The 27,449-nt window shown below is 41.2% G+C and overlaps 1 protein-coding gene across 4 annotated transcripts in view; it reads right to left on the minus strand.

Moving 5' to 3' along the window:
- LNPK (lunapark, ER junction formation factor) overlaps nucleotides 1–27,449 on the minus strand; it is a 275,063-nt gene that overhangs the window by 104,798 nt on the left and 142,816 nt on the right. For all 4 annotated transcript variants that reach the window (XM_029605842.1, XM_029605843.1, XM_029605841.1 and 1 more), the window contains one exon: nucleotides 8,187–8,408. In XM_029605842.1, coding sequence (XP_029461702.1) covers nucleotides 8,187–8,408 — 222 coding nt within the window. The remainder of the gene's footprint in view (nucleotides 1–8,186; nucleotides 8,409–27,449) is intronic.

A 27,449-nucleotide genomic window follows, 5' to 3' on the forward strand; every position in this document is an offset into this window, starting at 1 on the left:
AGATGAAAATCCTTTTACAGTAGAAAATGTGTGGGAAGAACTAAAGAACCTGAAAGTGGACAAAGCCATGGGGCCTGATGGGATTCATCCAAGGATATTGAGGGAGCTCAGAGATGTTCTGGCGGGTCCGCTGTGTGACCTGTTCAATAGATCCCTAGAAACGGGAGTGGTGCCGAGTGATTGGAGAAGAGCGGTGGTGGTCCCGCTTCACAAGAGTGGGAACAGGGAAGAGGCAGGCAACTACAGACCGGTTAGCCTCACTTCGGTGGTGGGAAAAGTAATGGAGTCACTGCTGAAAGAGAGAATAGTCAACTATCTACAGTCTGGAGAATTGATGGACCAGAGGCAGCATGGATTCACCAGGGGAAGATCCTGTCAGACAAATTTGATTGACTTTTTTGACTGGGTAACCAAGGAATTGGATCAAGGAAGAGCACTAGATGTCATCTACTTGGATTTCAGCAAAGCTTTTGATACGGTTCCGCACAGGAGACTGGTGAATAAAACGAGAAGCTTGGGAGTGAGTGCCGATGTGGTGACCTGGATTGCAAATTGGTTGACGGACAGAAAACAATGTGTGATGGTAAATGGAGCCTTCTCTGAAGAGAGAGCGGTTTTAAGTGGTGTGCCGCAAGGATCGGTGTTGGGACCAGTCCTGTTCAATATCTTTGTGAGCGACATTGCAGATGGGATAGAAGGTAAGGTTTGTCTTTTTGCGGATGACACTAAGATCTGCAACAGAGTGGACACGCCGGAAGGAGTGGAGAGAATGAGACGGGATCTAAGGAAACTGGAAGAGTGGTCGAAGATATGGCAGCTGAGATTCAATGCCAAGAAGTGCAAAGTCATGCATATGGGGAGTGGAAATCCGAATGAACTGTACTCGATGGGGGGGGAAAGGCTGATGTGCACGGAGCAGGAGAGGGACCTTGGGGTGATAGTGTCTAATGATGTGAAGACAGCGAAACAATGCGACAAGGCGATAGCAAAAGCCAGAAGAATGCTGGGCTGCATAGAGAGAGGAATATCAAGTAAGAAAAGGGAAGTGATTATTCCCTTGTACAGGTCCTTGGTGAGGCCTCACCTGGAGTACTGTGTTCAGTTCTGGAGACCGTATCTACAAAAAGACAAAGACAAGATGGAAGCAGTACAGAGAAGGGCGACCAGGAAGGTGGAGGATCTTCATAGGATGACGTACGAGGAGAGATTGAAGAATCTAAATATGTACACCCTGGAGGAGAGGAGGAGCAGAGGTGATATGATACAGACTTTCAGATACTTGAAAGGTTTTAATGATCCAAAAACAACGACAAACCTCTTCCGTAGGAAAATAATCAGCAGAACCAGGGGTCACGATTTGAGGCTCCAGGGAGGAAGATTCAGAACCAATGTCAGGAAGTATTTCTTCACGGAGAGGGTGGTGGATGCCTGGAATGCCCTTCCGGAGGAAGTGGTGAAGACCAGAACTGTGAAAGACTTCAAAGGGGCGTGGGATAAACACTGCGGATCCATAAAGTCAAGAGGCCACCAATGAAGAGTGGGTGACTCACCAGAATGATGGCTATTGACACAATACCCTTATTAAATAAACATACACATGCTTACTGTGACTCCTACATCGCTCTAAGCTTCAACAGCAAGAGGTAATGGAAAAAAGGATTTGCACTCATAAAGAGGGGAGTAGCTGGCTTGTTACGGCGGTTACTACCCCAAACCAAATATGCCTGATACTTCACTTTCAATGCATATACAGCATAGCTCTCTGCTTCAATGACAGGGGAGAAGAATAACTGATACTTCACACATCCAGCAGAGCTCTCTGCTACAACGGCAAAGGAGAAGAAAAAGGGTTCGCACTCAAAACGCGGGGAGTAGCTGGCTTGTTACGGCAGTTACTACCCCAAACCAAATGTGCCTGATACTTCACTTTCCATGCATATCCAGCATGGTTCTCTGCTGCATCGGCATGGGAGAAAGACTGATACATCACGCATTTCCAGCATAGCTCTCTGCTTCAACGGCAGGGGAAAAAAAAAAAAAAAAAAAACAAAAACAAAAAACTGATGCTTCACGCATATCCTGCATAGCTTCAACGACAGGGGTGAAGAAAAAAAAGGATTCGCAATCACAAAGCGAGGAGTAGCTGGCTTGTTACGGCGGTTACTACCCCAACCAAATGCGCCTGATACTTCACTTTCAATGCATATCCAGCATGGCTCTCTGCTTCTACAGCAGGGGAGAAGAAAAAAAAAACCAACAAGAGCTGTACAACATAGTCTAGGTAAAACAAATAAGCATGGGTGTAGCTTGCTTATCGCGGCGGTTACTGCCCCTACTACCCCTAACTAATCAAGCTAGATATTTCACTTGCATGCAGCTCCATCACTGCTCTCTACATTAATGGTGGGGGTGGAAGGGGAATAGAACAAGGAGCTAAGAGTAACAGATAAGAATGAGAGAAAAAATGTGTGAGGCTTGCTGGGCAGACTGGATGGGCCATTCGGTCTTCTTCTGCCGTCATTTCTATGTTTCTATGTTTCTTTGTTTCAGTTTTCTGAGCTCGTTGGTAAACCAAGGTTGTCTTTTGGAGGAGTTTGTATTAGGATTTTTGTTACAAGGGGGCATAGCTTATTCGCCATGGTTTCAGTAATTTTGTTCCAGGATAGGAGAGCTGTGTTGGGGTTGGTGAGATCTATGTTAGTGAGTTGTGAGGTTAGTTGATTGCTGAGGTCTTCCGCTGAGCATGCTCTTCTATATTGGAAGGAGAGCTGGGGTCCATGAACCGGGCTGGTTTCGTTTATTGTGAACTTAGTGGAGATTAGTGTATGGTCCGACCAGGGGACCTTCTTGCAATTCAGATGAGAGGAATGCTTGATGCCTGAATTGACGAAGATTAGATCGAGTGTATGGCCTGCTTTGTGGGTGGGTTTGTTGACTATCTAGTTGAATCCTAGGGCTGATAATGCCGTGAGGAAAGATTTGCAGCTGGGTGAGAGAATAGGATCGTCTACGTGTAAGTTGAAATCTACCAGAATAATTGCTGGGGCGTCCAAATTGATAGTGGTAGTGATTAATTCAATGATAGAAGAAGTGTCTGTTTCCAAGAGCCCCGGGAGGGCATAGACTAAAAGGATTTGAAGTTGGTCTGATGTGAAGAAGCCGATTTCTAGTTTAGGGTCTGATATGACCGAGTGTTGCGTGAAACAGAGGCCTTTTTTTGTTGCTAGTAGGATGCCCCCGCCTCTCTCTTTCAGTCTGGGGAGTGAGAAGATGTTGTAGTTCTGAGTTGGTAATTGATTTATTATTGTGGTGTCTGTGGGTTTTAGCCATGTTTCTGTTATGGCACATATGGTATTCAACCATGAAGCTCGGTATAGAAAAATGTGAAATAAATAAATAAATGTCTGGCTTGGCTTCTAGGAGGTAGTCTAAGTATCAGGGATTTTTTGGTAAGGGATTGAGCATTGAAAAGAGTAAGGGTGAATAGAGTAAAACCTAGAAGTTGAGTGATTGGTGCAGTTAGGATAGACGTAAGGGTTATTAATGAGCGCTGTCAGGCTTGCTTAATTGGTTTTCCTGTTAAGGGTGTAAGGTGTTGAAGGATAGGGATAGTGGCGGCTGGATGCATTTTTTTTGTTTGCTGTGTTTGGAAGGAGTGGATTGGCTGTGTGGTTCGATGGAGTGTTGCGTTGAAAATATTGGGTTGAAGGTTATTAGCCAGCGAGGAGGGCTTGAGAGAGTGCTTGGGGGGGGGGGGGGGGGGAGTAGGGTGAGGGCAGGCAGGGGTAGGGTGGCACTGCGGTGCTACACGAAAGGGCGCACAAAGTGCCCCTTCGGCACGCGACTCCTGGTCGCCGCGTGAGTTTAAAGGGCTCTTGGCTCCTTCGCAATTGGCTGTCCCTCTGATGTTCCTGATTGGTTGCTGGCCCGGAAGGGCTGAAGACTAACATCGGGTCTGCAGTGAGCGGTGCCTCGTGGTCGGCGCGGTGAGTGGCCGGGGTAGGTGCGCGATCGAAGGCCTTACCTCGGCTGGTCTCGGCGCCGGCTGCGCAGGCCTCGCACGGTCTCACTTCAGACCCGGTGGCTGGAGAAAGGCAGGATCACGCCGCCGCGTGAGTTTAAAGGGTTCTTGGCTCCTTCGCGATTGGCTGCCCCTCGGACGTTCCTGATTGGTTGCTGGCCCGGAAGGGCTGAAGACTAGCGTCGGGTGTGCAGTGAGCGGTGCCTCGTGGTCGGCGCGGTGAGCGGCCGGGGTAGATGTGCATCTCTCTGAATAACCCCAGTCTATCTATATCCTTTCAGAGACATACCCTCTAGAATTGGACACAATATTTTAAGTAAGGTCTCAGCAACAACCTATACAGAGACAGCATTACCTTTTTTTTTCGACTGGTTATGCCTCTGTGTATGCAACCGAGCATTCCTCTGGTCTTATTAGGCACTGTTGTGGTATCTTGAGATCATCAGACACAATCACCAGTAGATTCTTCTTCTAGTAGGTGCTCATCAGTTTCTAATCTCCCATCACATACTACTCCTTCAGATATCTGCACCACAAATGCATAACACTGCACTTTTTTGCACTGAATCTTTACTACCAGGCACTTGACATGGGTTCAAAGGTGAATTAAATACTTTTTTTTTTTATTATTTGTTTCACAGTATCGTTGTTAATTTTTGCAAGAGATGACCATATGTTTACAGATGTTTGATCTTTATAGATCGGATAGGATAAATGAGAAAATTCTGAAGATATTTTTTCTACTTTTTCTTGAAAATGCTTTGCAATTTGATTACAAATTGTGTTATATATATATTGGGTTTTGTTATAAATAGGAGTAATTAAGGATTTGACAATGCTGAATAATGTAGTAGGGTTATTATTTGCTAACGAAATCTTATTTGAATAATAACTTTTCTTAACCTTATTCACTTCGTGTTTATATATTCGTAGAAAACCGTAGTAAGAATTTTTTGTAACAGTACTTTTCCGTTTTTTTCCACAGCCTTTCCTTTCTCCTAAGTGCAGTTTTCATTTGATGTAGTTTACTAGTGTACCAAAGTGTATTAGGTTTATTCTTTGCAGGAATTAATTTCAAGGGGGCAGTGTGGTCTAAAGTATTAGTCAAAACCTGATTCCAATCTTCCACTGAACTGTTTGTGTCTTCTGAAACAGTATTAGGTAATCTTAAAGCCAGTTCAGAGATGAAATCATCTATTTTAAAGAATTCCCTTTTCTTTATATGTGTAACCGTATTATTTTTCCTTTTAGGTTCTAAAAATTTAAAAATAAAAGATATCAAATGATCCGACCAAGGTATAGGCTGAATGACAAGATCTTCAACTGGTATTGTTATATGTGAAGGGTTAAAAAAGACTAAGTCAAGAGTGTTTCCTCTTGTATGAGTGGGGTCTTTAACTGATGCCAGCCCAAACCTGACATGGCTTTGAGGAAAACAGTTGTAAAGGTAGCAAGGTTTCTTGAATTAATATGTAAATTGAAATCACCCATTAAAATTGTTTCATTTAAATATAAAGGGAGAGAAGTAACAATTTCCAAAAAAGTAGAGAGATTGTATTCTATTGTTTTCGGAGGACAATAGCATAATGCTAAATTTAAAGAATTCATACTTATAATTAAAAATTCAAATGGTTCTGTTATTGAAACTGACTTTTGTACTGGATAAAGTGTTAATTTAATTAATGCTAAAACACCTCCCTCCTCCTGTAACCGAAAGAGCACCAAAAGCATGAACACAAAAAACTACTGCCCATTCCCCTACTCTTTACACTGTCTCCTGCTGGTCAATATTTTATTCTGTTGCTACTAAGAAAATTTCATATAATATTACAAGCAATGCACAGCCTGCCCAGTGCTATTGGGAAAATAGACAGTTTACTGGTTTAATTTCATGTACAGCTTGGCTTTTATTTTAAGTTACTGGGTGAACCCCCTCAGCTTATCTTTTTCTCCAGGGTGGAAACCCTCACTCACTCCCCCAGTACCTTGAACAGGCAAGAGCACAAATTTGGTCCTATGACAAAAAAGACATTTGCCCACTCCTACAAGGATGTGAAATCTACTAGTGAAATATTTCCCTCCTTGTACTATGAAGAAATTAAGTCATAACCATCAATTCTGATATGAAAAATAGCATCTCCTTTTGGCAACTATAAATTGTGTGTCCTGGTGTAATTACATCTTTTCCATTTTATAGAAGCTTGAATAGGAGAGTCACTACTTTGCTACATAACAAAATGGTTGTATATTTTTGCCTGTGCTTCTAGAAAACTACTTTAATAAAAAGGCACTACACACAAAGTATTCTGTATCAATTGTAATGATTTGATAGATGTTTCTGATAGGCCTAAGTAAAAGCTATTGCAATAATCTATGCCAGAAAATTTATACTCAATTCTTTAATAATTCAGCTGAAGATCCAAAAGTCAGATAAAGAGACTCAAACTGTCTTGATTAATTGCCAAAACGTTTAACAGATTTAAGTCCATACATTGGTAATTCTGGTTTGTCATTTGTTTTACCATCATACTACCACTAGCAAAGCAGCAAACGAATGGCAAATGCACATTTGAAAAATATACTGCTCATTGTGCACATTTATATTTATGCTGAAGAAAAATCTGCAGAAGACCTCAACTTAAAGGAATAGAATGCCTCCTGTCCCTGATAAGGCAATTGCTAGTATACAACCTAAACACTATTGTATTAAAAAAAAGGCATTTTTAAGATATTAAGTAGCAGTTTGTCAAAGCTGTCAAATTATGCAACCCTGGAAACAAAGCCTCTATCTATATAGCAGATATATTATATTTCCATTGCCGGGCCCCAACTGTGGAACTCTCTACCACAGGAATTAAGGATGGAATCGGACATTAAAATATTTAAAAAGTGTATTAAAACATGGCTATTCAAACAAGCCTTTCAAGAGTCTTAACTTAATTTATTTATTTATTTTTAATTTTTATATACCGAGGTTCTTGTATCAGATACAAATCACTTCGGTTTACATAAAACAGTGAGATGCCCAAAAGGAAGGGGCTTTACATATAACTATGTACATGATTACATATAACTATGTTAATGATTTCCCCTTTATTTTATATACTTACATATATTATCTCTGCTCTTCCTGTTCTGCATATCTTTAACTGTTTAAAATTTTAGTAATTGTTTTAATAAATTTACTATTTTATTTGTTTACATTAGTTTATTATGAAACTTTGTATTTGCTTCTTTTCATTCTAATTTTGGAAATGCAAATTTTTAAATGATTTGTTAACTAATGTAAACCAATGTGATATGTTCTCATGAAACATCGGTATATAAGAATTAATAAATAAATAGTACATATTTCCCCACTGTGAAAACAAGTACATAATCCAGTTTCCATTTTGCCCACTAACATCACTTATGGGACTCAGAGTTATGTCAATACAGTATGACTGCTGGGAAGTGAACGATCCACCAGTGTGTATTTCAAACAGACCACCAAATAGCATCCCCGATGACAACTCTGGAAATACCAGCTTGGTCTGGATTTGACTTCTACGTCAAAAATGACAAACTGTTTAGCATAATATAAACTCAGCTAACAGAGCTAACACAGCAATAGCTGCATAAGTATAAATCAGTATATATGCTTCCAGCATAACATTTCAAGAGCGACAAGCAAAGTGCACTAGCTCCTAACAACTCAAAGCAGAAAACAGTTAACTGCATTATTAGTAAGATAAATACTATACGATGTTCCTGAAATTACTAAAGAATTGAATAAGCATTTTCAAAAGACAGGTTTTGTTAAAAAAATTAACTCAGCAAATATTTCCATTTATACTCAATTTATATAAATCTAAAGTATTCCTAAACCCAGACCATAAAAAGGTATGCTATATATTGTTGACTACAGAATGCTGCAAAGTTTTATAGCCATTTAAACAAAGCAGCTATAACAGTTAAACGAGCTCCAGCAATAGGTTTCAGTATCACAAGGTGCCAGCTGTAAAAAGAGAGTTATGGCTAATTGAATATGGAACTCCTGCTTAATCAGATAACTGCTCTATTTCCAAATGAAATGGCATTTCCATACAATCTGAAAATGACCTATTTTATTGGTAACCAGAGATAGACAATATAAACTGTAAATAACAGTAAGTGCTTGGTTTACCCATTCCAGGCATTGTGGCAGGAGATCCAGGACATCTTGGTAATATATTTGACTGTGCTGCTGGTGGAACAGTTCTTTCAGGGGGACCGCCTGGAGCCGATGTGTCCCTTTGCAGAGGAGAAGCTCCTGCTAGTACACCCGGAGCTTGTGGAGATCCCTGGCTAGGATTTACAGGAGTCGATGTAGTTAGATTTCTTTGTGCTGCAGTTCGCTGGCGAAGCTCTGACAAACATGTACATATAAAATGTAAATATTCGTTATACAACATTCAGTTACTTAGCATCAGAACAACACAGCATTAGCAAATACTTTTAAGCCAAAGTATTTTATAAACAGATTAAATGAAATACGTATTACGGAAAAGTTACAACATCCCACCAGAGAATTTAAAGATAATTTTCAGGTACCAGAAAAATGTGTTCGTTTACTTTAGCATGGAGTTAATATAGGCTTGTGCATTAAACTTGATATGTGTCACATGTAAACTTGTTAAGCAGCTCATCAATATTAAAATAAGGTTAATGCAAATAGAATTCAGAAACAATTTACATTAAGCCATGGGCAACACAAAAGCCTGTCTGTCTGAAAGGTGTAGTTACAGTTTTGTGCAGTTAGCGGGTTAAATTTTTATATTAGCATCTGGTGGGTTAATGTAAGGCCCAACCAAGGCCACAATGACACCCAAAACAATCCTCCCCAGTGACAGCAAAATACCTTAATGCAGGACACAATGACCCCCTTCTTCCAGAGGGACAGCAAAAGGCCACTGCAGACCAAAGGAACCCCTCCTCTGCCAACTCCCCAGACAAAAGACACTTATGGGACAAAGCTATCCCCCTTCCCGCCTCCCCTGACAAAAAGCCTCTTTAGATAAAAGCAGCCTGCCATGTTCCCCCCTTCCTTGCCCCTTCCCTGCAGAATAAAGGAGCTCCCCCTGCTCAAAGACCCCCATGGGCTGAAGGGGCTGAGCCACCTTCCTGCCTCCAGGAAGAAAAATAGTACTGGCTGACCTTGTCACCACATGAGATCAGCTGGCAACATTCTGGATGCCCAAGCCATCAGGACTGAAATCTGTGCTCTGCCCTGATGGCTTCAGGGTAGAACCCCCCCCCCCCCCCTAACAGTAGATACATTAGATGGGGTAGGTGATAAGGTCCACCCAGGGGAACAAGGGACACCAGAGAGGACTCCTTGGGCACACAGGGGCCTTTCTTCAAGGAATAGGGCAGGAATGAGGACTGGAGGGGAGCCTCTTGTCACTCAAAAAAAAAAATCACCCTGTACTGGAATTGAATATATTCTGCCTCCAGCATGATAATCCCACTGGCATGTTATACATAAACTAACCAAAAGGACCTCTGGGGAAAATGCATCATAACAGGGTAATTACTTTTCCATAATTGCTGCTTTACAAAGTAAGCTTCCTATAGTCACACAGAGAAGTCCCATAACCTGGCATGCCTGAAAAGAGCCTCAACATTCCCTCAAATGTTTTGTGGAGCAGGTTAACAAAAAAGTTCATGTGCAACGCAATGTACAAGTTTGTGTCTATTGTTCTTTGAAACACCATTGTAGTTTCCTGGCCTTGTGTATATGTTCAAGTGGTACTAAGTAGCATTACAGGTGCTAAAATTCAAACCACCCTCTGGATCCTTGGGATTCAGCTGAAAATTAACTCTCAAAAAATGTAGATTACTCTTAAAATGGTATCTTCAGATCACAGCAATTACTGATTAGTTAATCCCATTAGTATAGTTATATTATTTCTTGAAGAAAGGATTACTTAAAGCTTATATAGTAAGCAAGCACCTATAAAGTGCAAGAAAACGTAAGTAGAAAAACAAGAAAAAAATGCACAGGTGCATTCTATGCTCTCTTTAAAAAAGAAACAAACAAAAAAAAAATAGCCTGGGGTGAGAAGAGGAATCTTTAGACCAAGAAGTCAATCCTAAACTCCAAGTGAGGTGGAGCCTAAACAAAATTATTTATTGATCATACATCCGTGTAAATTTCTTTAGAGACCAACAGCCCTGTGACTCACTTCACATCAGTACTCGATGAAGGGCTGCCAACTTTTTTTTTTTTTTTTTTTTTACACACGAGTGGACCTCCTGTACCAAGAGAGGGTCTGCCCCTATATGAGCTAGGAAACCAATATCATATTCCCTTCTACTGTTCATGGAAAGTACCAATCCAGGTAACTAGCTCATAGAGCTGTATTTTTGCTGAAGTTTACCCATAAATATAGTACATTTATTTAAACCGACATCTTATTTATTCCATATTTCAGAGAAAGAGGGAGGAAAGGACAGCAGGGGTAGTGGTATGTATCATCCAGAATGATAAATGTGTACTACCAATAAAATTTAGAAACACTACAAGATGAAAAGTGTTGCTATTAGAATGCAATAAATAGAAACCATCTCCTTGTAAACGAAATTAATTTTTTCAGATTAGCACAGATATGGTATGCAAAAAGGAGAATTAGCTCTTTACATAAAAGAAAGATGAAAATAAAAATGCAGAGGGTCTGGGGAAGAAAGACATTTGGGTTGTCTTAAAGGAAAAATGTTTCCATTTACACTGGTGTGACCTACACAAGCAGAGTCATTGGGCAGAGTAAGGGAGAAGCGTTCCTGGTAGGAAATTTCAATCTGCCAGATGTCGACTAGAGCAACCCTAAGAACATAAGAACATGCCATGCTGGGTCAGACCAAGGGTCCATCAAGCCCAGCATCCTGTTTCCAGCTGTGGCTAATCCAGGGCATAAGACCCTGGCAAGTACCCAAAAACTAAATCTATTCCATGTTACTGTTGCTAGTTATAGCAGTGGCTATTTTCTAAGTCAACTTAATTAATAGCAGGTAATGGACTTCTCCAAGAACTTATCCACTCCTTTTTTAAACACAGCTATACTAACTGCACTAACCACATCCTCTGGCAACAAATTCCAGAGTTCAATTGTGCATTGAGTGAAAAAGAACTTTCTCCGATTAGTTTTAAATGTGCCACATGCTAACTTCATGGAGTGCCCCCTAGTCTATTATCTGAAAGAGTAAATAACCGATTCACATCTACTCATTCTAGACCTCATGATTTTAAACACCTCTATCATCCTAAGTTGCATAAAGGAGGGTGTGATACTGGATCTGATACCTGAAAATACACTCTCCATTTGTAATGTCATAGCAATTCATTATCTCAGGTCAGTGATCAGACAGTTATGCATTGCTGCTCAATGTTCACATATTTTGGCTATTATAAGTTTGATTCTATGCTGCCTATAAAATATGTGTGTGTATTATTCCATCATATGAACATTCAGCTTCGATTTAACTGTTGTCAGTACCTCTATTTGTGTATTCTGTCACGTTATATTCTATTGATTTAATTTTTGCTTGCTTGTACCACTATACAAACATAGGTCTATGTCTACTAAATAACCTAATGTGAGACCATAGGGATCGCCATGTCATGGGCAACTTAATTTGCTGTATAGCATCGTGAATGAATTTCTTCAAAGGCAGTTAAATCATACACAAAATTCACAAGAACATTAATTTCTGTTTAGTGTACATAAAATGTACTTGTCTGGGACAATATTACCATCATACAGTACACTATAGCTTTTTAGTTAATGTTACAACAAAAAAGAATGCAATTTTAGTCAATCAGGATAGACATTTTCTAAATCTATTTTTCTGCTGCAACAACTTCAAATTTGCAGGTAAAATATACTATACTCCAACTATGTACTTTTAAGAAGGAACTCTTTCCAGTTATTAAAAAAGCCTAGCTTAGACCTGAAGAACTTTCAATCAACCAGTCTCCAAAGCTCCTTTTTTGGCCAAAGCACAGGAGCAGTAGTATTGACTTAGATCCATTCGTACATAGATGAGGAGCACCTTTTATTATTTTTATTATTATTATTATTTTTTTTATATACCAACATTTGATCTCAATTGAGATATCACACCGGTTTACATTCAGGTACTGTAGGTATTTCTCTATCCCTAGAGGGCTTACTAAGTTTTTGTACCTGAGGCAATGGAGGGTAAAGTGACTTGCCCAAGGTCACAAGGAGCGACAGCAGGACTTGAACTGTGGTCTCCTGGTTCATAGTCCACTACTCTAACCACTAGGCTATTCCTCCTCCCTTTTAGGTATAAGAGATCAGGTTTCAGAGCAGGTTATGGAGCAGATTCTAGTTGCTCTCCTCAACGATGTGATTTGGACTATGGGTAGTGGAAGTCAACTTGTCTAATTTTACTGGACATATTTGCTTTCACTACTGCAAACCAGCATGTGGTAGGAATCTGAGCCTACTTCTCCCTCCCCGTACCAAAGTTACAATGGGCCCCACTCCAGCTAGGGTAGCTAGGTGCTCAAGTCAAAAGTGTGTCATCCTGCAGGAAACAATTATCCAAAGAGACTGAGCTACATCTTCTGCAAAGCAAACCTGAATTCCCCACCCCCATCCACCCCAGTCCCAGCAGTACCCAAAATTTTCCCCATTGCAGTGCCGAGTGTTCAACTTTTTGCAGCCCCATGTGAAGCCTCTTCAACCCAAGTCACTGCTGTTCCTAATGGTCATCGCTTCCTCCAACAGACCGTGGTCTCCTCAAAAGAACTTTTATACCAGGTCAATCTGAAGGTCCATCAAGCCCAATATCCTGTTTCCATCAGTGGCCAATCCAGGTCACAAGTACCTAGCAAGATTCCAAACAGTAAATAGATCCCATGCTGCTATCACACAGTGATAAGCTGCAGCTATTTCTAACGTCTACTTGGTTAATAAGTTTGACTTCTCCTCCAGGACCTTGTCAAAACCTTTTTCAAACCCAACTATACTATCTTAAATCACATTCTCTAGTAATTAATTTCAGAGCTTACTTGAGCACTGAGTGAAAAAAGTTTGTTTTGAATGTGCAGTTTATTAACTTGATGGAATGCCCCCTAGTCTTTGTATTTTTTTTTTTAATGTAAGTAACTTATTTACATTTACCCATTCTATTCCACTCACGATGTTATAGAACTATCATATCCCTCTTCAGTTGTCTTCTCTTAAAAAGGAGACCCAACCTCTTTAGCCTTTCCTTGTAGGGGAGACTATGCATCCCTTTTATCATTTGGTTGCCCTTCTTTTTACCTTTTCTAATGCAACTATACTGTTTATGAAATGCAGCGACCAGAAGTGCACATACAATTCTACTCTAGGTGCAGCCTCCCTTTTATTCTCCATTCCTTTCTTAATAATTCATAAAACTGTTTACTTTTATGACCGCTGCTGCACACTGAACCAAGGATTTCAAAGTTTTGTCCACTATGACGCCTAAGTTCTTTTCCTGAGCAGGATCCTCTAAATGGAACCTAACATAAAACTCATGCGCACCACTTTGCACTTGTCCACATTAAAATTTCATCTGGTCCCAGTACAGATCTGAAGTGCACCACCATTTACCCTTCTTCACTGTGAAAACTATTTAGTTCTGCTCTATTTCTCATCTTTTAACCAGTTTGCAATCCAGAATAGGACATTGCTTCTTATCCCATGACTATGTTTTCAGGAGTATCATGGGGCACTTTATCAAATTCGCTCGACCTTATGGTCTTGATAGTAGAACGTCTGACTGTTTCTGTAAAGGAGTGTAATAAGGAGGTAGAAGAGATACGGACACAGCTTTCTACCACAGTTGATATAGAGTCAGTAGAAGCTTCTACCACCAAGCTTGAACAGGATATAAAACAATTTAAGAATCAACTGAAACAGTTTAAAATACAGAAATTCCATAGGGACGAAACGGATTACAAAAATGATACCATCTACTTCTGGAAGAACAAGAAGCAAGGTAAACGACGTCCACATGTTACATTTCAAGATTCATCTGATTCAAGCCATAGCGGAAGTGAGGAAGAAAGAAAGAATTCTAACTCTGCTCCCTCCGCGTCATCTTTTTTAGGAACAGGCAAAGAGACTTTCCATCCCAGACCGTACAGAGGACGCAGAGGCGGGAAATCCTCGAATTGGCAAGGACTGACAACACGGGCACAATATCGCAGCCAACAGAATTTTTGAAGTCGGTAGACAATCAGGAGGGTCCAGGAGTAATAAACATTTCTAATTTGGAATTATCGGATACAACTTTGAAAGCACTAGAAAAGGGTTTATCATATATACCCCTATGTAAATACAATCCATTCAAAACTAGGATAGATTTATACCGGTTTTTTAGAAGACTACAATTGAAATGGTTTTTCAAAGATTGCAATTTGCAGGATAATTCGATAATTACACCACACTCTACGTGGATTCCTCCAGGTCCCATGGACCCGGCCATTGCAACATTTATACAATTGGTTTTGAGAGATTTGGGACAATTAGAAGAACAAGGTTCTATGTATGAGCAGACCAGGGCAGTAGATTGGTCCTACGACCAATATCGGGCCATCAAACAACTAGCAGATAACCCACAGGTCATAATTAAGCCTGCAGATAAAGGTGGAGCGATTGTTATCCAAGACACCAAGGATTATTTACTAGAGATTGATCGCCAACTTAGCCAAACAGATTACTATCAAGTTTTATTGGCTGATCCAATGGTAGAATTACAAGATATGATTGATATTCTTGTTGAGAAAGGGTTACAAGAGGGCTTCCTCACTTAGAGGGAAGCCCGGGCATTAAGGGTGAAACAACCGGTTACCCCAGTGCTATACACCCTCCCGAAGATACACAAAGATATCAGGACCCCACCTGGTCGTCCCATCATATCAAGCAGAGGCTCAGTTTTGGAACCCCTGCCAACATTCTTAGATTTCTTTCTAAAACCATTTGTTGTGGAATCAGCATCGTTTTTGCAAGATACTTCACATATGCTGCGGATCTTGGATGAGGTGTCAGATCTACCAGACGAATATTGGTTAGTCACTTTGGACGTGACTGCATTATATACAAACATCCCCCAACAGGAGGCATTTGAGTTATTGGAAAAAATTTCCATTCCCGTCCACGTCCACATGATGTACCTACTAATTTTTTACTTGATCTGTTGAAATTAGTCTTGTTCAAAAAATTTTTCAAATTTGACAAAACACTTTATCTTCAAGTTAAGGGTGTGGCAATGGGGGCCACAGTTGCCCCTGATATTGCTAATCTTTACATGAGTGATTTTGAAACCCAAATATTATACAAATCGCATTGGTATCAATACATGTGGGTATATAAAAGATATATTGATGATATATTTTTTATTTGGGTGTCCTCTGTGGATAATCTACAGTTGTTTTTGACTTGGTTAAATACAGTAAACAATTTAAAATTTACAGCACACTTTGATCACCAATCCATAGCGTTTTTAGACATCTTGATTCAACGGAACAATGATGGTATCAGCACAACCCTGTTCAGAAAAAAGACAGATCGCACCAACTATTTGAAGTACTCTAGTGTCCACCCCTTGGGTTTAAAGAACGGCTTGCCCATTTCTCAATTCTTAAGATTGCGATGCATTTGCTCATCGGTCCAAGAATTTCGGGTTCAAGCAGCAGAATTAACAAACAGATTTGTCCTAAGGGGATATCCGAAATCAATTATCAAAAAGGCATATAAAAGGGCACTATATGCCAATCGAGATCTCCTATTACAATATCAACAACGCCCTTTCTCCCAGACAACTACATGTACCCTCCAGTATTCGAAACAAGCGGGTAGACTAATCAACATCATTAAAACTCATTGGCATGTTTTGACCCTCCATGCCATCTTCCAGATTGAACCAAGGTTTGCATTCTTTAGGGGCCAAAACATTAGAGACAAAGTGGTTAAATCCACGTTTGAGTCCACAATTGTACCCCAGCTTTCCGGTGGCCACCAAGAGTGTGGTCACTGTGATATGTGCACCCTAGCAGTGACAGGAAACCAGTGGCAAGCACCCAATTCTGATAAGATCCTCAGACTAGATGGATCTACGAATTGTGATTCGGAACGAGTGATCTATGCCATTCAATGTCCGTGTCAATTGCTGTACATTGGTCGCACTAAACGCAAAATAAGAACTCGTTTGATTGAGCACAGAAATTGCATAAGAACTGCAAAGGTGACTGCTCCAATGGTACCACATTGTATTAGACAACAGCATGAGTTTACGGATCTAAAATGGCTGGTCCTTGAACAGGTGCGCTTAGACTCACGCGGGGGGATATCCAACTCAGTCTAAACATGCGCGAGCAATATTGGATCTACTGTTTAAATACAGTGGATCCAGCAGGATTGAATGAGAAAGTGAATTGGTACTCGCTCATTTAGTAGTTTATTTGGAAGTGTGATCAGTCGAAGTGTGGAAGGAAGAGTTCAATATAAGTGCAAGCAGGAGATTAATGTGAGCTGAATTTGGAGACATCTTTGAATTTGCAGACGTATGATTTGGATTGTAAGAATGAATACAATTTCGACTAGAGGTCCGATGACGTGAAGAGAGTTCTGAGTGGTGAACTGAGGGGGTAGAGGAGGAGTTTATTTAAATGTAGACGACGTGAAAGACAATTGGATACGACGTGAAAGTTATTGGATTTAATGGCGGATATATAATGGATTACAGCTTAGAGTATGATACGTGTCCTTTTAAAATCATACAATGGCATACAACTTAGAGTATAGTATGTGTCTTTAAAAATGACAAACCGGACGTGATAGAAGATGGGGGCTGCCGCTTGAACAGCTGACGTGAGCACTGGACGTGATAGAAGACTACAGCTTCCGTTTCAGACAGGAATATGGGACATGAAAGAAGACTACAGCGTCCGTTGTGGATGGGAAAGAAGACTATAGCTTCCAGCGAAGAAGACTTCCGGTTTGGAGGGTATATAACGTTCACTGTAGGGGGTTGGCATTTCAAGAGCAGATGCAGCCCAACGGGGCTGTCGTGGAATTAAAAAGAAGAAGCAAGCCAATAAATTAAAGAAAGCTCCGTGACAATATTCGTATAAGGAGATACTGAAGGATACCACCTGAAGCAGGACGATGAGGTCCGAAACACAGCTGTGTCGGGTGAATTACCAGAAATTGGAGTAGATGAGTATTTGTATCTCTTGTGTGGATTCATGAGGATTACTTGACAGTCAATTACTGATTTTATTATAAAGAAAAATTTCTACTAAAAAAAGATAGGATTGATGAGTGAATATTAAAATTAAAGTAAGGTGACCCTGCACAATAGTAGAGTCTGTCATACAATACAGACCCTCGAAGTAAGGGGCCTACATATATTTGGCTAAGACAACCTTTGAGGTATTTAAGATTTACCTGATGTACCAGTATTTTTGATATTGTTGTTTGGCACTTTATCAAATGCCATTAGGAAGTGGAGATGATAAACGGTATACACTAGTGGTGAATAACCATATATGGAGGTAGTATAGCGCTGAAGAGTTCACGGATCCTTGTGGTGAATTGATCAAGAAAAATGAAGCCTTGAATCAAGATTTGCACCTTTTATTCATAATTTCTTAACCAGAGGTTTCAGTCCCCGACAGACCATGTTTTGCCACATGGGCTGCGTCAGGAGGGACAGAGGCCCGGAAAAACTGTCAGGAGAAAATGCCAGAGTTGTAAAAAGGGGTGCCTTACGGAGAGCTGTGCAAGAAGAGGAAACTTTCAAATGCTGTAAAATGGTCCGTGCACAAGTTTCCCAGTTTTTAAATAGAAACAGCTTGATGGCCCAAAAGGAATTTTGTATTATAGAAGGGAACTTCAAAAATGAAGACAACCAAACTGGTGAACCAATGGTGTCTCCACAAATGCCTTCTGATAAATCCAAACACACTACATCCACTGGCTCACCATTATCCACGTATATTAATTCCCCAGAATGGTGAGGCACATTTCCTTTGTGTAAATTCATGCTGGATATGTCCCATTAACAAAATCACAGAACACATAGAAAGACGTGGTTTCTTTAGAATCGTTTCCACAATTTTTGCTGGCACTGAAGCCAGACTCACCAATCTATAGTTTCCTGGATCACCCAGGAGCCTTTTTTAAAGATCAGGGTTAAAACTGGCCACCCCCCAATTTTCAGGCTCAACTGATGAACCCAATAAGTTACAGATTACCAACAACAGATCTACAATTTCATTTTTGAGTTCTTTTAAAACTCGGGGGTGTATACCATCTGGTCTGGGTGATTTGCTTCTCTTTAGTTTGTCTGCCTTATTACATCTTCACCATGATTTATTTCAGTTCTTCTGAACTATCACCATCGAATACAGTTTCCAGCAAGAGTTACCTCCCCAATATCTTAAGTAAACACTTAAGCAAATAATTCATTTATGGCATTATTTTCTCTAAGTGCCCTTTCAACCCCTTGATCATCTAATATTCCAACCAACTCATAGGCTTCCTGCTTCAGATATATTTTTTTTTAAGTTATTATGACTTTTTGCCTCTAAATCCAGCTACTTTTCCAAATCTCTTTTAGCCTGACTTATCAATGTTGTACATCTAACTTGCCAATGCTTTTACTTTTTCCTATTTTCTTTAGATGGATTCTTTTTCCATATTTTGAAAGAAGGTATGTGCATAAAACATTTATAAATGTAAAGTAACAATATTGTGTGAATAAAGGATTTTAACCATATAACAAAAATAAACAAATGCATGAATAAAATTTTCTGTGAGCAGCCATAAATAAAGATGGAAACTGAGTAAGCAATAAATACAATCCAGGCAGTCTGAACTCTTGAGAAGGTAAAATGAATGGGTTACTAATGAAAGGAAATATGAAATATCTAAAACTTGGCAGGTTAAGGCAGTGGTCCCCAACCCTGTCCTGGGGGCCCACCAGCCAGTCGGGTTTTCAGGATATCCACAATGAATATGCTTGAGAGAAAATTTGCATGTTATGGAGGCAGTGTATGCAAATTTTCTCTCATGCATATTCATTGTGGATATCCTGAAAACCCAATTGGCTGGTGGCCCTCAGGATAGGGTTGAGGTCCACTGGGTTAAGGGATCCAAGGCAGCATGATTTTACTACAGAAAGAATGTGCTAATCTAATCAATTTGACTTGGTGGCAAATAATGAAACCAGATGTAAGCACTGAATATGGTATTAGATTTTGACAGTGTTACATACATGAGGCTCATAAATAAGCTGAGCAGCCTGAGAGTGAGTCCTAAGGTGGTAAAATTCAGATCTAGTCAACTTATAAGCAAAGGATGATAGTGGTAAATGGCTGGAGTTTTCTCCAGAGGAGATCAATAGTGATGTGCCCTACTAATAAATTCTATTCAATACTTTAGAGTGATATTCTAGAGAACATGGTAGAGAAGGTTTGTTATCCTGTATATTGTTACTGGGGTATTGTGTGCCACTGGGGCATCTACCCTATCTGCTGTTGTCTCACGACACTTTTCATTCTGTCCCTCAATTGTTCTTAAACACTTGTCTAAAGGTTTTAAAGAGGCTGGGTCATTATGCTGATAGCCACAGGCTCCAAATGTTTCATTAATCTGTTCACGGGCTGGGGAATCTAATTCTATAACGGGAGTACAATAAACTCTGTTCGTGATATCAACCCTAGCTGAATTCCCTGTAGGCTGATTCAGTAGGGGGATAGTGGGGGTTGGGAGTTGGTGCTCTGAAGTTAAATTAGGAGTATATCCAGCTGCCTTTAAAGGCTGGTCACTAACTTTCTGTGTCTGTATAGCGGGAAATTCATGCCCCATTCTATCTTGCTGTGTGAAATCTTCTAACACTTGGGTAACCTCCTGTTCTACTGCTTGCCCATTTGTCCTATGCCGAACAATAGGGCATGCTTGTTCGACAGTATTTATTTTTGACGGGGATTCTACTTCTGCCTCCTCTGCACTGTCTGTATCTGCGGAATCCCAAATATTCCCGTCCCATGTTTTGGGATTCCATTCATTTTTCATTTTATTCACTTGTCTACGCTTTCGATATTTATGCTGTGCCAGCCGCACAGCCGCTCGTTCTGCCACTGATTGATAATGGTCTGCTTTCTGGGAAACTGTTTCTAAGTGGCATCGCAACATAATGTTGTCTTTTTGCAGACCATCCATTTCTTTTTCTAGTGCAGCTAATTTCAATTGCAAACTGTGCTTTTCTTCGTGACAGTTTCTGTATCCTGTCAATAAAAGCCAGCCACGTCTTCCTACTGCCTCCAGTTCCTTCCCTTTTTTTACTGGGACCTCTTGTAATTTGTCTACAATATTTACAGGCTCGCTACCTACATCCCATGCTTCTGCCAATCCCATATTCATTGCCCATTCCTGTGCCAGCACAGAATAGGGAGTTTTTTCCCATCCTGGGATTTTAACATCCACAGGAGTAACAGGTTCGGATGGCTGCTTTGCTTTCTTTCTAAATAAAGCCTTTTTAAATAAAGCCATCCCACCCTCGTCGCCAAATGTTAGGAGTGAGGTAGGCGAGAATACGGTAAGAGTAAAATAGTATATTTATTGATATACAATCTTAATAATCCTAGGTATTAAAGGTATACAGTTCTAAGTACTAAAATATATAATTCTAAGCATATACAGTTCTAAGCACTAAAGTATACAGTTCTAAGTATTAAAAGGTACAGTTCTTACAGTTCTTAAGCATCAAAAACAATTCTAAGCATATTCATCTGTATCCGTGTTCCGTCTACTTATTCTACGCACCAGTAACTGAATATAATAACCAATGCAAAATAGGAACAAAAAATATATACACGCTAGTATCAAACCACACAATAAATACAAGAAAAACAACAATTGCTGCAGATTTAAAACCCTTGGCGCCTTTTCTCAAAACTATCACCACGATTCACACAGGACTCAGCCTCTGCCGAGAACGTGAATCTAAACCCCGTAGGTGCACCTTTCAGCAAGATTCACACAGGACTTGGCTTTAAACTGATTACTCCCTGACCACGGCTGATCATTCCGAGTCAAGGGAATCACCAAAGAACGTGAATCTTCTACACTTCACTAGAAACAGAGTTGCTCCCACAAACACATGTGGAATGCCCGCATTCTCCACCAAATTGTTGAAAAGGTCCAACTCAAAGTTAAAATTGTTTAAAAGAACAACTCTGATTCTACTTTTCGTTATTATTCTTTATTGCAAACATATACTGTGTATAAACAAACAGATCGATACACAATATAAAAATTTGCAACAGGATAGCCACTCCAGATAGATTGTTCATTTTTTCCCATTCTAAGGGTAAAGCTCACTAGACTTCACCATAATATAAAAGTAAAATTAGTTTCTACTATATATGAATGTATTGGTCATTTTGATAGAGAGGAGGCTCCATCCCATAAAGGACAACTTGGTAGTTTAAGTTTATTGAAGGTGACTCCATGATCCACAGTGATTTGTTTGGCCCTACTTGAGAAAAAAAAAAAAAACTTTTAAATCAGTCATTCATTCAGATAATGAACACAAGTACTCCCAAATTGTGTAAACATGCAGACAGGTGAAAATTCAAACAGGCCGATGCAGTATCAGCACAGGGAAAAAGGGCGCTCTCAACGCACACCAATCGACTTCGCAGCTGCCACAGTAGAAAGGAGGCACATGGGGAAATCGTTCGTCCCAGTTCCTCCTTAGCAGCAGGCACCCAGAAGAGATAGACTGTGAGCCGATTAGAAAGACAGGCGCTCAATTTTACAAGTGTCCGTTTTCCTAACCTGTGTATGTACTATGCCTATCCTGGATAACTGGTGGCCCACTACCCAGAAAAACTGGTAAACTTCCATGGTTAGGGTTAACCAGAGAGATAACCGTAGCCAGACTTCCTCCACTCCCCAACTCCTGGTCCCTATAACAATCACCCAAGGCGAGGCCCATCTCTTCTCAGAGGTGTTCCTGGATTCAGGTGCTGGGGGAAACGTCATATATCAGGCCGCAGTGAAGAACTACTATATCCCTACACTTCCCCTGGGGCAACAGCTTACTATTTCTTCCATCTATGGTGACCCCCCTCCCGGGGAGAATCATACAGAGCATTGTTCCTCTCACCCTCCATACAGGTATACGTTCCGAGACCACTTTCTAAGTCCTAACTCGAGTGGTCAATCCAATTATCCTGGGCCTCCCTTGGAGGCAAAAGCATCAACCTGTCATCAGTTAGTCTGCACTTGAACTGGCTCACTGGGGGCTGTCCTGCTCTTCCTCCTGTCTTTCCTCTGTTACTCCCCTAGCTCCCATCACCATTGCCACTGCCCCAATATGCACAATATTTGGACGAGTTCTCCAAACAGCAGGCTGAGACATTGTCTCCTCACTGCTCCTATGATTGTGAGACTGAACTCCTCCTAGGCAAAGACCCTCTGCGAAGCAAGGCGTAACCAAGGCTATGAGCGATTATATTGAAGAAAATGTTGCCAGAGGCTTTATCTGTCCATCATCATTTGCTAGAGCAAGTTATTTCTTCGTAGTGAAAAAGGACAGTGCACTGCAACCTGGTTTAGACTACAGAAGCCTGAATGCTATCATCAAAAAGGACCGCTACACTTTAGCATTGATATTCGAGCTGTCTGACTACAGGGAGCTCAAGTCTTCACTAAACTGGACCTCCAGGATACATACAACCTCATCTGAATCAAGCATGGGGATGAATGGAAGGCCACCATTAATACAAGGGATGGACACTCCAAATATTTAGTTATGTCCTTCGGTCTGTGCAATGCCCTGCTAGTCTTTAAAAAAAAAATGGTGAATATTTTCCGGGATCTCCTATACTCTTCTGTTGTGATATACCTCAATGACATCCTCATCTTTTCCCAGTGTCTACTCATATCTCAGGTGAAACAGGTACTCCAGTGCCAGTACAAACACCATCTGTATGCCAAACTAGAGAAATGTCTCTTCGAGACAGAGAACCTTCCCTTCCTGGGGTATATCATTTCCAGTACCAAACTAACCACGGATTCCGCAAATCAGAAGACCAATCTGGAATGGCCCCAGCCTGTGGGCTTGCAGGCACTACAAAGATTTCTTAGCTACGCTAATTATCGGCAATTTCTCCATGGAATACTCCACGCCAGCTGCTTCATTCATAGCCATAACCTGAAAGGGTGCAAAAACCAGAAACTGACCACTGAAAGCAGTCAAAAGACTTCCAGATGCTTAAACAAGCTTTTACCGAAGGACCTTGTCTCTGGCATCTAGACATTTCCTGTCCTTTTGTATTCTAAGTAGATGGCTCTATTTGGGGTTGTCCTCAGACAACAGCACAGAAGCAAAACTTCTCCCATTTTCACTCTTCTCAGACATTTTCTCTGACTGAGAAAAGCTATACCATCAGAGACAGAATACCTCTAGCCATTAAACTTGCCCTGGAAGAGTGGCAGCATCTCCTGGAGGGTTCTCTACACAAAATTACAATTTCCAAAAACCATAAAAATTTAGAATACCTTCCGCAGGCTCAACACCTCACTCCTTGGCAGGCTCGCTGGTCCCTCTTTTCTCGATTTGACTTCGGACTCTGCTATCAATCAGCTAAGAAGAACTGAGTATATGCATTATCCAGATTCTTTCTAACCAAAGATACCACAGAAGCACTACAACATATCAACCTGGCAAGGATCCTTCTGCCCCTCACCACCTCTGTTCCAGCAGGGAAGACAGCTGTCCCCAAAAAACTCCAGGAAGACGTGTTGAAAAGGGCACACAACTCCCACGTAGCAGAGCACTCAGGAATATACAGAACCCTTCAACTCCTTCAGCACCACTATTGGTGGCCGTACATCAAGGAGGACTACATAAGATCCTGCCTAACCTGCATGCAGGACTGATTGCGCCCGTCCCTGGGGGCCGTTAAAGCCATTGCCAGCTCCCAGGGAACCCTGGACCTACAATATCCACCGACTTCATCGTGGATCTCCCCTCTCGCACGGATCCATGGTGATATGAGTCATCATGGATAGGTTCTCTAAGATGGCTCACTTTGTGCCCCTCGCTGGGCTTCCCTCTGCGCCTGAACTGGCCCATTTTGAACATTTATTTTTGTCTTATATTTTTATTTTATTTATTTATTTAATTTTATATACCGGCAACCGTTTGCACATCGTGCCGGTTTACAAGTAACTTACAACAAAAGATATATAGGCGTAGCCTTTACAGAGAACGGTGTATAACATAAACGCAGTAACAGAATAAATAACTAAATAACTAAAGGGAGGGATGGAGGGGGGTAGTCGAGACAAATGGGGGGGCAGGGGGAGGGTGCAAACAGACACAGGGGGATAAGATATGAATTCGGATTCGAGGGAGAAATATGTACACTTGTTATATACAAAATTGTATGAATCATTAGAAGGGGAGGGTATTGGGTGTAGGACCTGAACGGGGGATGTTGGAGAGAGATGAGGGTTGGGCTAGCATGTTAGTTGGTGGAGCTGATGAGGAAAGGGGGTATGCTTGGAGGAAAAGCCAGGTTTTGAGTTTCTTTTTGAAAGTAGGTGTGGAGGTTTCGGTACGTAGGTCAAGAGGCATAGAGTTCCAGAGGGAGGGGCCTGCAAGGGAAAGGGCTCTATTGGTGGTGGAGATGAGTCTAGTGGATTTTATGGAGGGAGGGATAAGGGTTCCACGGAGGGAAGCACGGGTGGGTCTTGTGGAGGTACGAGGGAGGAAGGGTGGGTTTAGCCAGTTGTAGTGTTCGTTAGTAATACTTTTGTGGATGAGGGTGAGGGTCTTGTAAATAATTCGTGAGTGAATGGGAAGCCAGTGGAGATCAATGAGGGTGGGAGTGATGTGGTCTCTCTTATTGACATTGGTGAGGATGCGAGCAGTAGCGTTTTGGAGGAGTTGTAGAGGTTTGATGTGGGTAGAAGGGAGTCCAAGTAGGAGAGCATTACAGTAGTCAATTTTTGAAAAAATTATGGATTGGAGTACTGTACGGAAATCGGAAAAGTAGAGAAGGGGTTTGAGTTTTTTGAGGGTTTGTAGTTTGAAATAGCAGCTGCTAAGGATAGATTTGATATATGGTTTGAAGGTTAGTTGGTTATCAAGTATAACACCCAGGTTTCTTGTGTCAGAGAGAAGGTTGGGGGAATGTAGGGTGGAGAGAGTGGGTGTGGCTGCATGTCTAGAGGAGACGAGGAGGAGCTCAGTTTTTTGCGGATTGAGGGCTAGGTGCATGTCAGTTAGGAGCTGGTTTATTGAGGCGAGAATGGTGTTCCAGTTTTGGATAGCAGTGAGAACAGAGTTTTTGAAAGGGATGAGGATTTGCACATCATCCGCATAGATGAAATGTGTGATACCAAGGTTGGAGAGGAGGTTTGTAAGGGGGAGCATGTAAATATTAAATAAGGTGGAAGAGAGGGAGGATCCTTGGGGAACGCCACAGTCGAGATTAACAGGAGGGGATGTAAAATTGTCTGTGAGGACTGTGTAGGTACGGTTTTGGAGGAAGGACTTTATCCAAGAAAGAGCAGTACCTGAAATTCCTATACTGATGAGGGTGTTGATGAGAATGTTGTGATTTACGGTGTCGAAAGCGGCGGAAATATCTAGCATGGCAATGAGGTAGGAGTTACCGGCATCCATTCCGATGATTGTATCTGTAAGGGAGAGGAGTAGGGATTCCGTACTAAGGTGTTTTCGGAAACCGTATTGTGTTGGTAGGAGTATATTGGATTGTTCTAGGTATTCAGAGAGACGGGAGTTTACTAGTTTCTCAATGACTTTGGAGAGGAAAGGGAGATTGGAGATAGGACGGAGGTTAGATAGATTGGAGGGATCAAGGGAGGGTTTTTTTAGAATGGGTTTGACCACAGCTTGTTTCAGTGAGTTAGGGACCAGGCCGTGTTCTAGGGAGCAGTTCACGATTTTGGAGAGTGTGGTGGCTATTGTTTTAGGAATAGCGAGGAGAAGTTTAGTTGGGATGGTTTCCGAGGGATGGGAGGAAGGTCTCATCTTTTTTAAGATGTTCTCTATTTCTAGAGTTGAGGAGGGTTCAAACGAAGGGAGGATGGTGGCTGTGTGTGGGGTGGGGGGGGGTTATGCTGTTGGTGTTAGGGGAGTTTTTGGTATTAGGGGTGAACTTGGCAGTGATGTTGGATATTTTGTTCTTAAAGAAGAGGGCAATTTCATTGCATCGGGTCTGTGTGGAGGGGACTTGGGGTGTAGACATGTTGGGTTTGGTGAGGTTTGAGACTAGGGTGAATAGTGCCTTTGGGTTGAATTGGAGGTGGTGAATTTTTTTAGCATAATATTCTTTTTTGGTTGTTTGAATGGCGTTTCTATATATGTGTGCATGAGTTGGTAATAGGTGGTTTTTGTGGCAGGAGAGGGGTGTTTGCGCCAGTGTCTTTCAGCTGCTCTAAGCTGGATTTTTTGGGTTTTGAGCGTATGGGTGTACCAGGGTTTTTTGGATGCTTTGGTTTGTGTGATTGTTTTTCGAATGATTGGGCATAGGTTGTTGGCGATTTTTTGGGTAGTTTCTGTCCAGGAGGATATGGCACTATCTGCTGACTCCAGGTCAATGTGATTTGGGATGTTGGAGCAAGCCGTTGCTAGGGTGTCTAGGGGGCAGGTTTTACGAAGTTGGAAGGATTTAGGCTGAGGGGGAGAGGGGGAGAGGACTACCATCCCATATTCTCGCCAACAGAGGCATTCAATTTACCACCCATTATTGGAGGGCCCTCTGTAACAAGTTTGAAATCTCTCTGGACTTTACTATGGCCTATCACCCCCAAGGCAATGGGCAGACCGAAAGAATTAATCAGAGTCTCAAAACTTTCCTCAGATCATACGTCAGGTGGGTCCTGTCACTTTTCAATTAAAATGTCCCAAAACACTAAGGATGCATATGTTCCACGTTTCCTTGTTGAAACTGTTAATCTTCTCCTGGCCCTCCAGAAAGCTTCCCACAATCATGGACTTAACTGTGGAAGAATATACAGTTTGAGGTGGAAGAAGTTTTGTATTCCCATAGGCAGTGGGGCAAACCTCATCACCTGGAAGCATTTTGACCCAGAGGAAAACTCTTGGGAGCATGCCATCAATCCTTCAAGCACTGCATCTGACAAGGGAATTTCATAGACCATTCCAGAGGAGGCCTCTTTGGCCCTTGGGATTCCAGCCTTGGTTGCAGGAAACATCTGTCCTCTACTCTACTCCAAGAGGGTTATATATCATCTCATCCCTTTCTGTTCTGATTTTCTCCAACATTATGAGGAGCAAACAAAAAAAAAAATTGTAGACAGCAGTTTTACAATCAGTTGTTACTTGAGACAAAAATATAGAA

This window comes from Rhinatrema bivittatum, chromosome 6, assembly GCF_901001135.1.
Source record: "Rhinatrema bivittatum chromosome 6, aRhiBiv1.1, whole genome shotgun sequence".
NCBI classification, from domain to species: Eukaryota; Metazoa; Chordata; class Amphibia; order Gymnophiona; family Rhinatrematidae; genus Rhinatrema; species Rhinatrema bivittatum.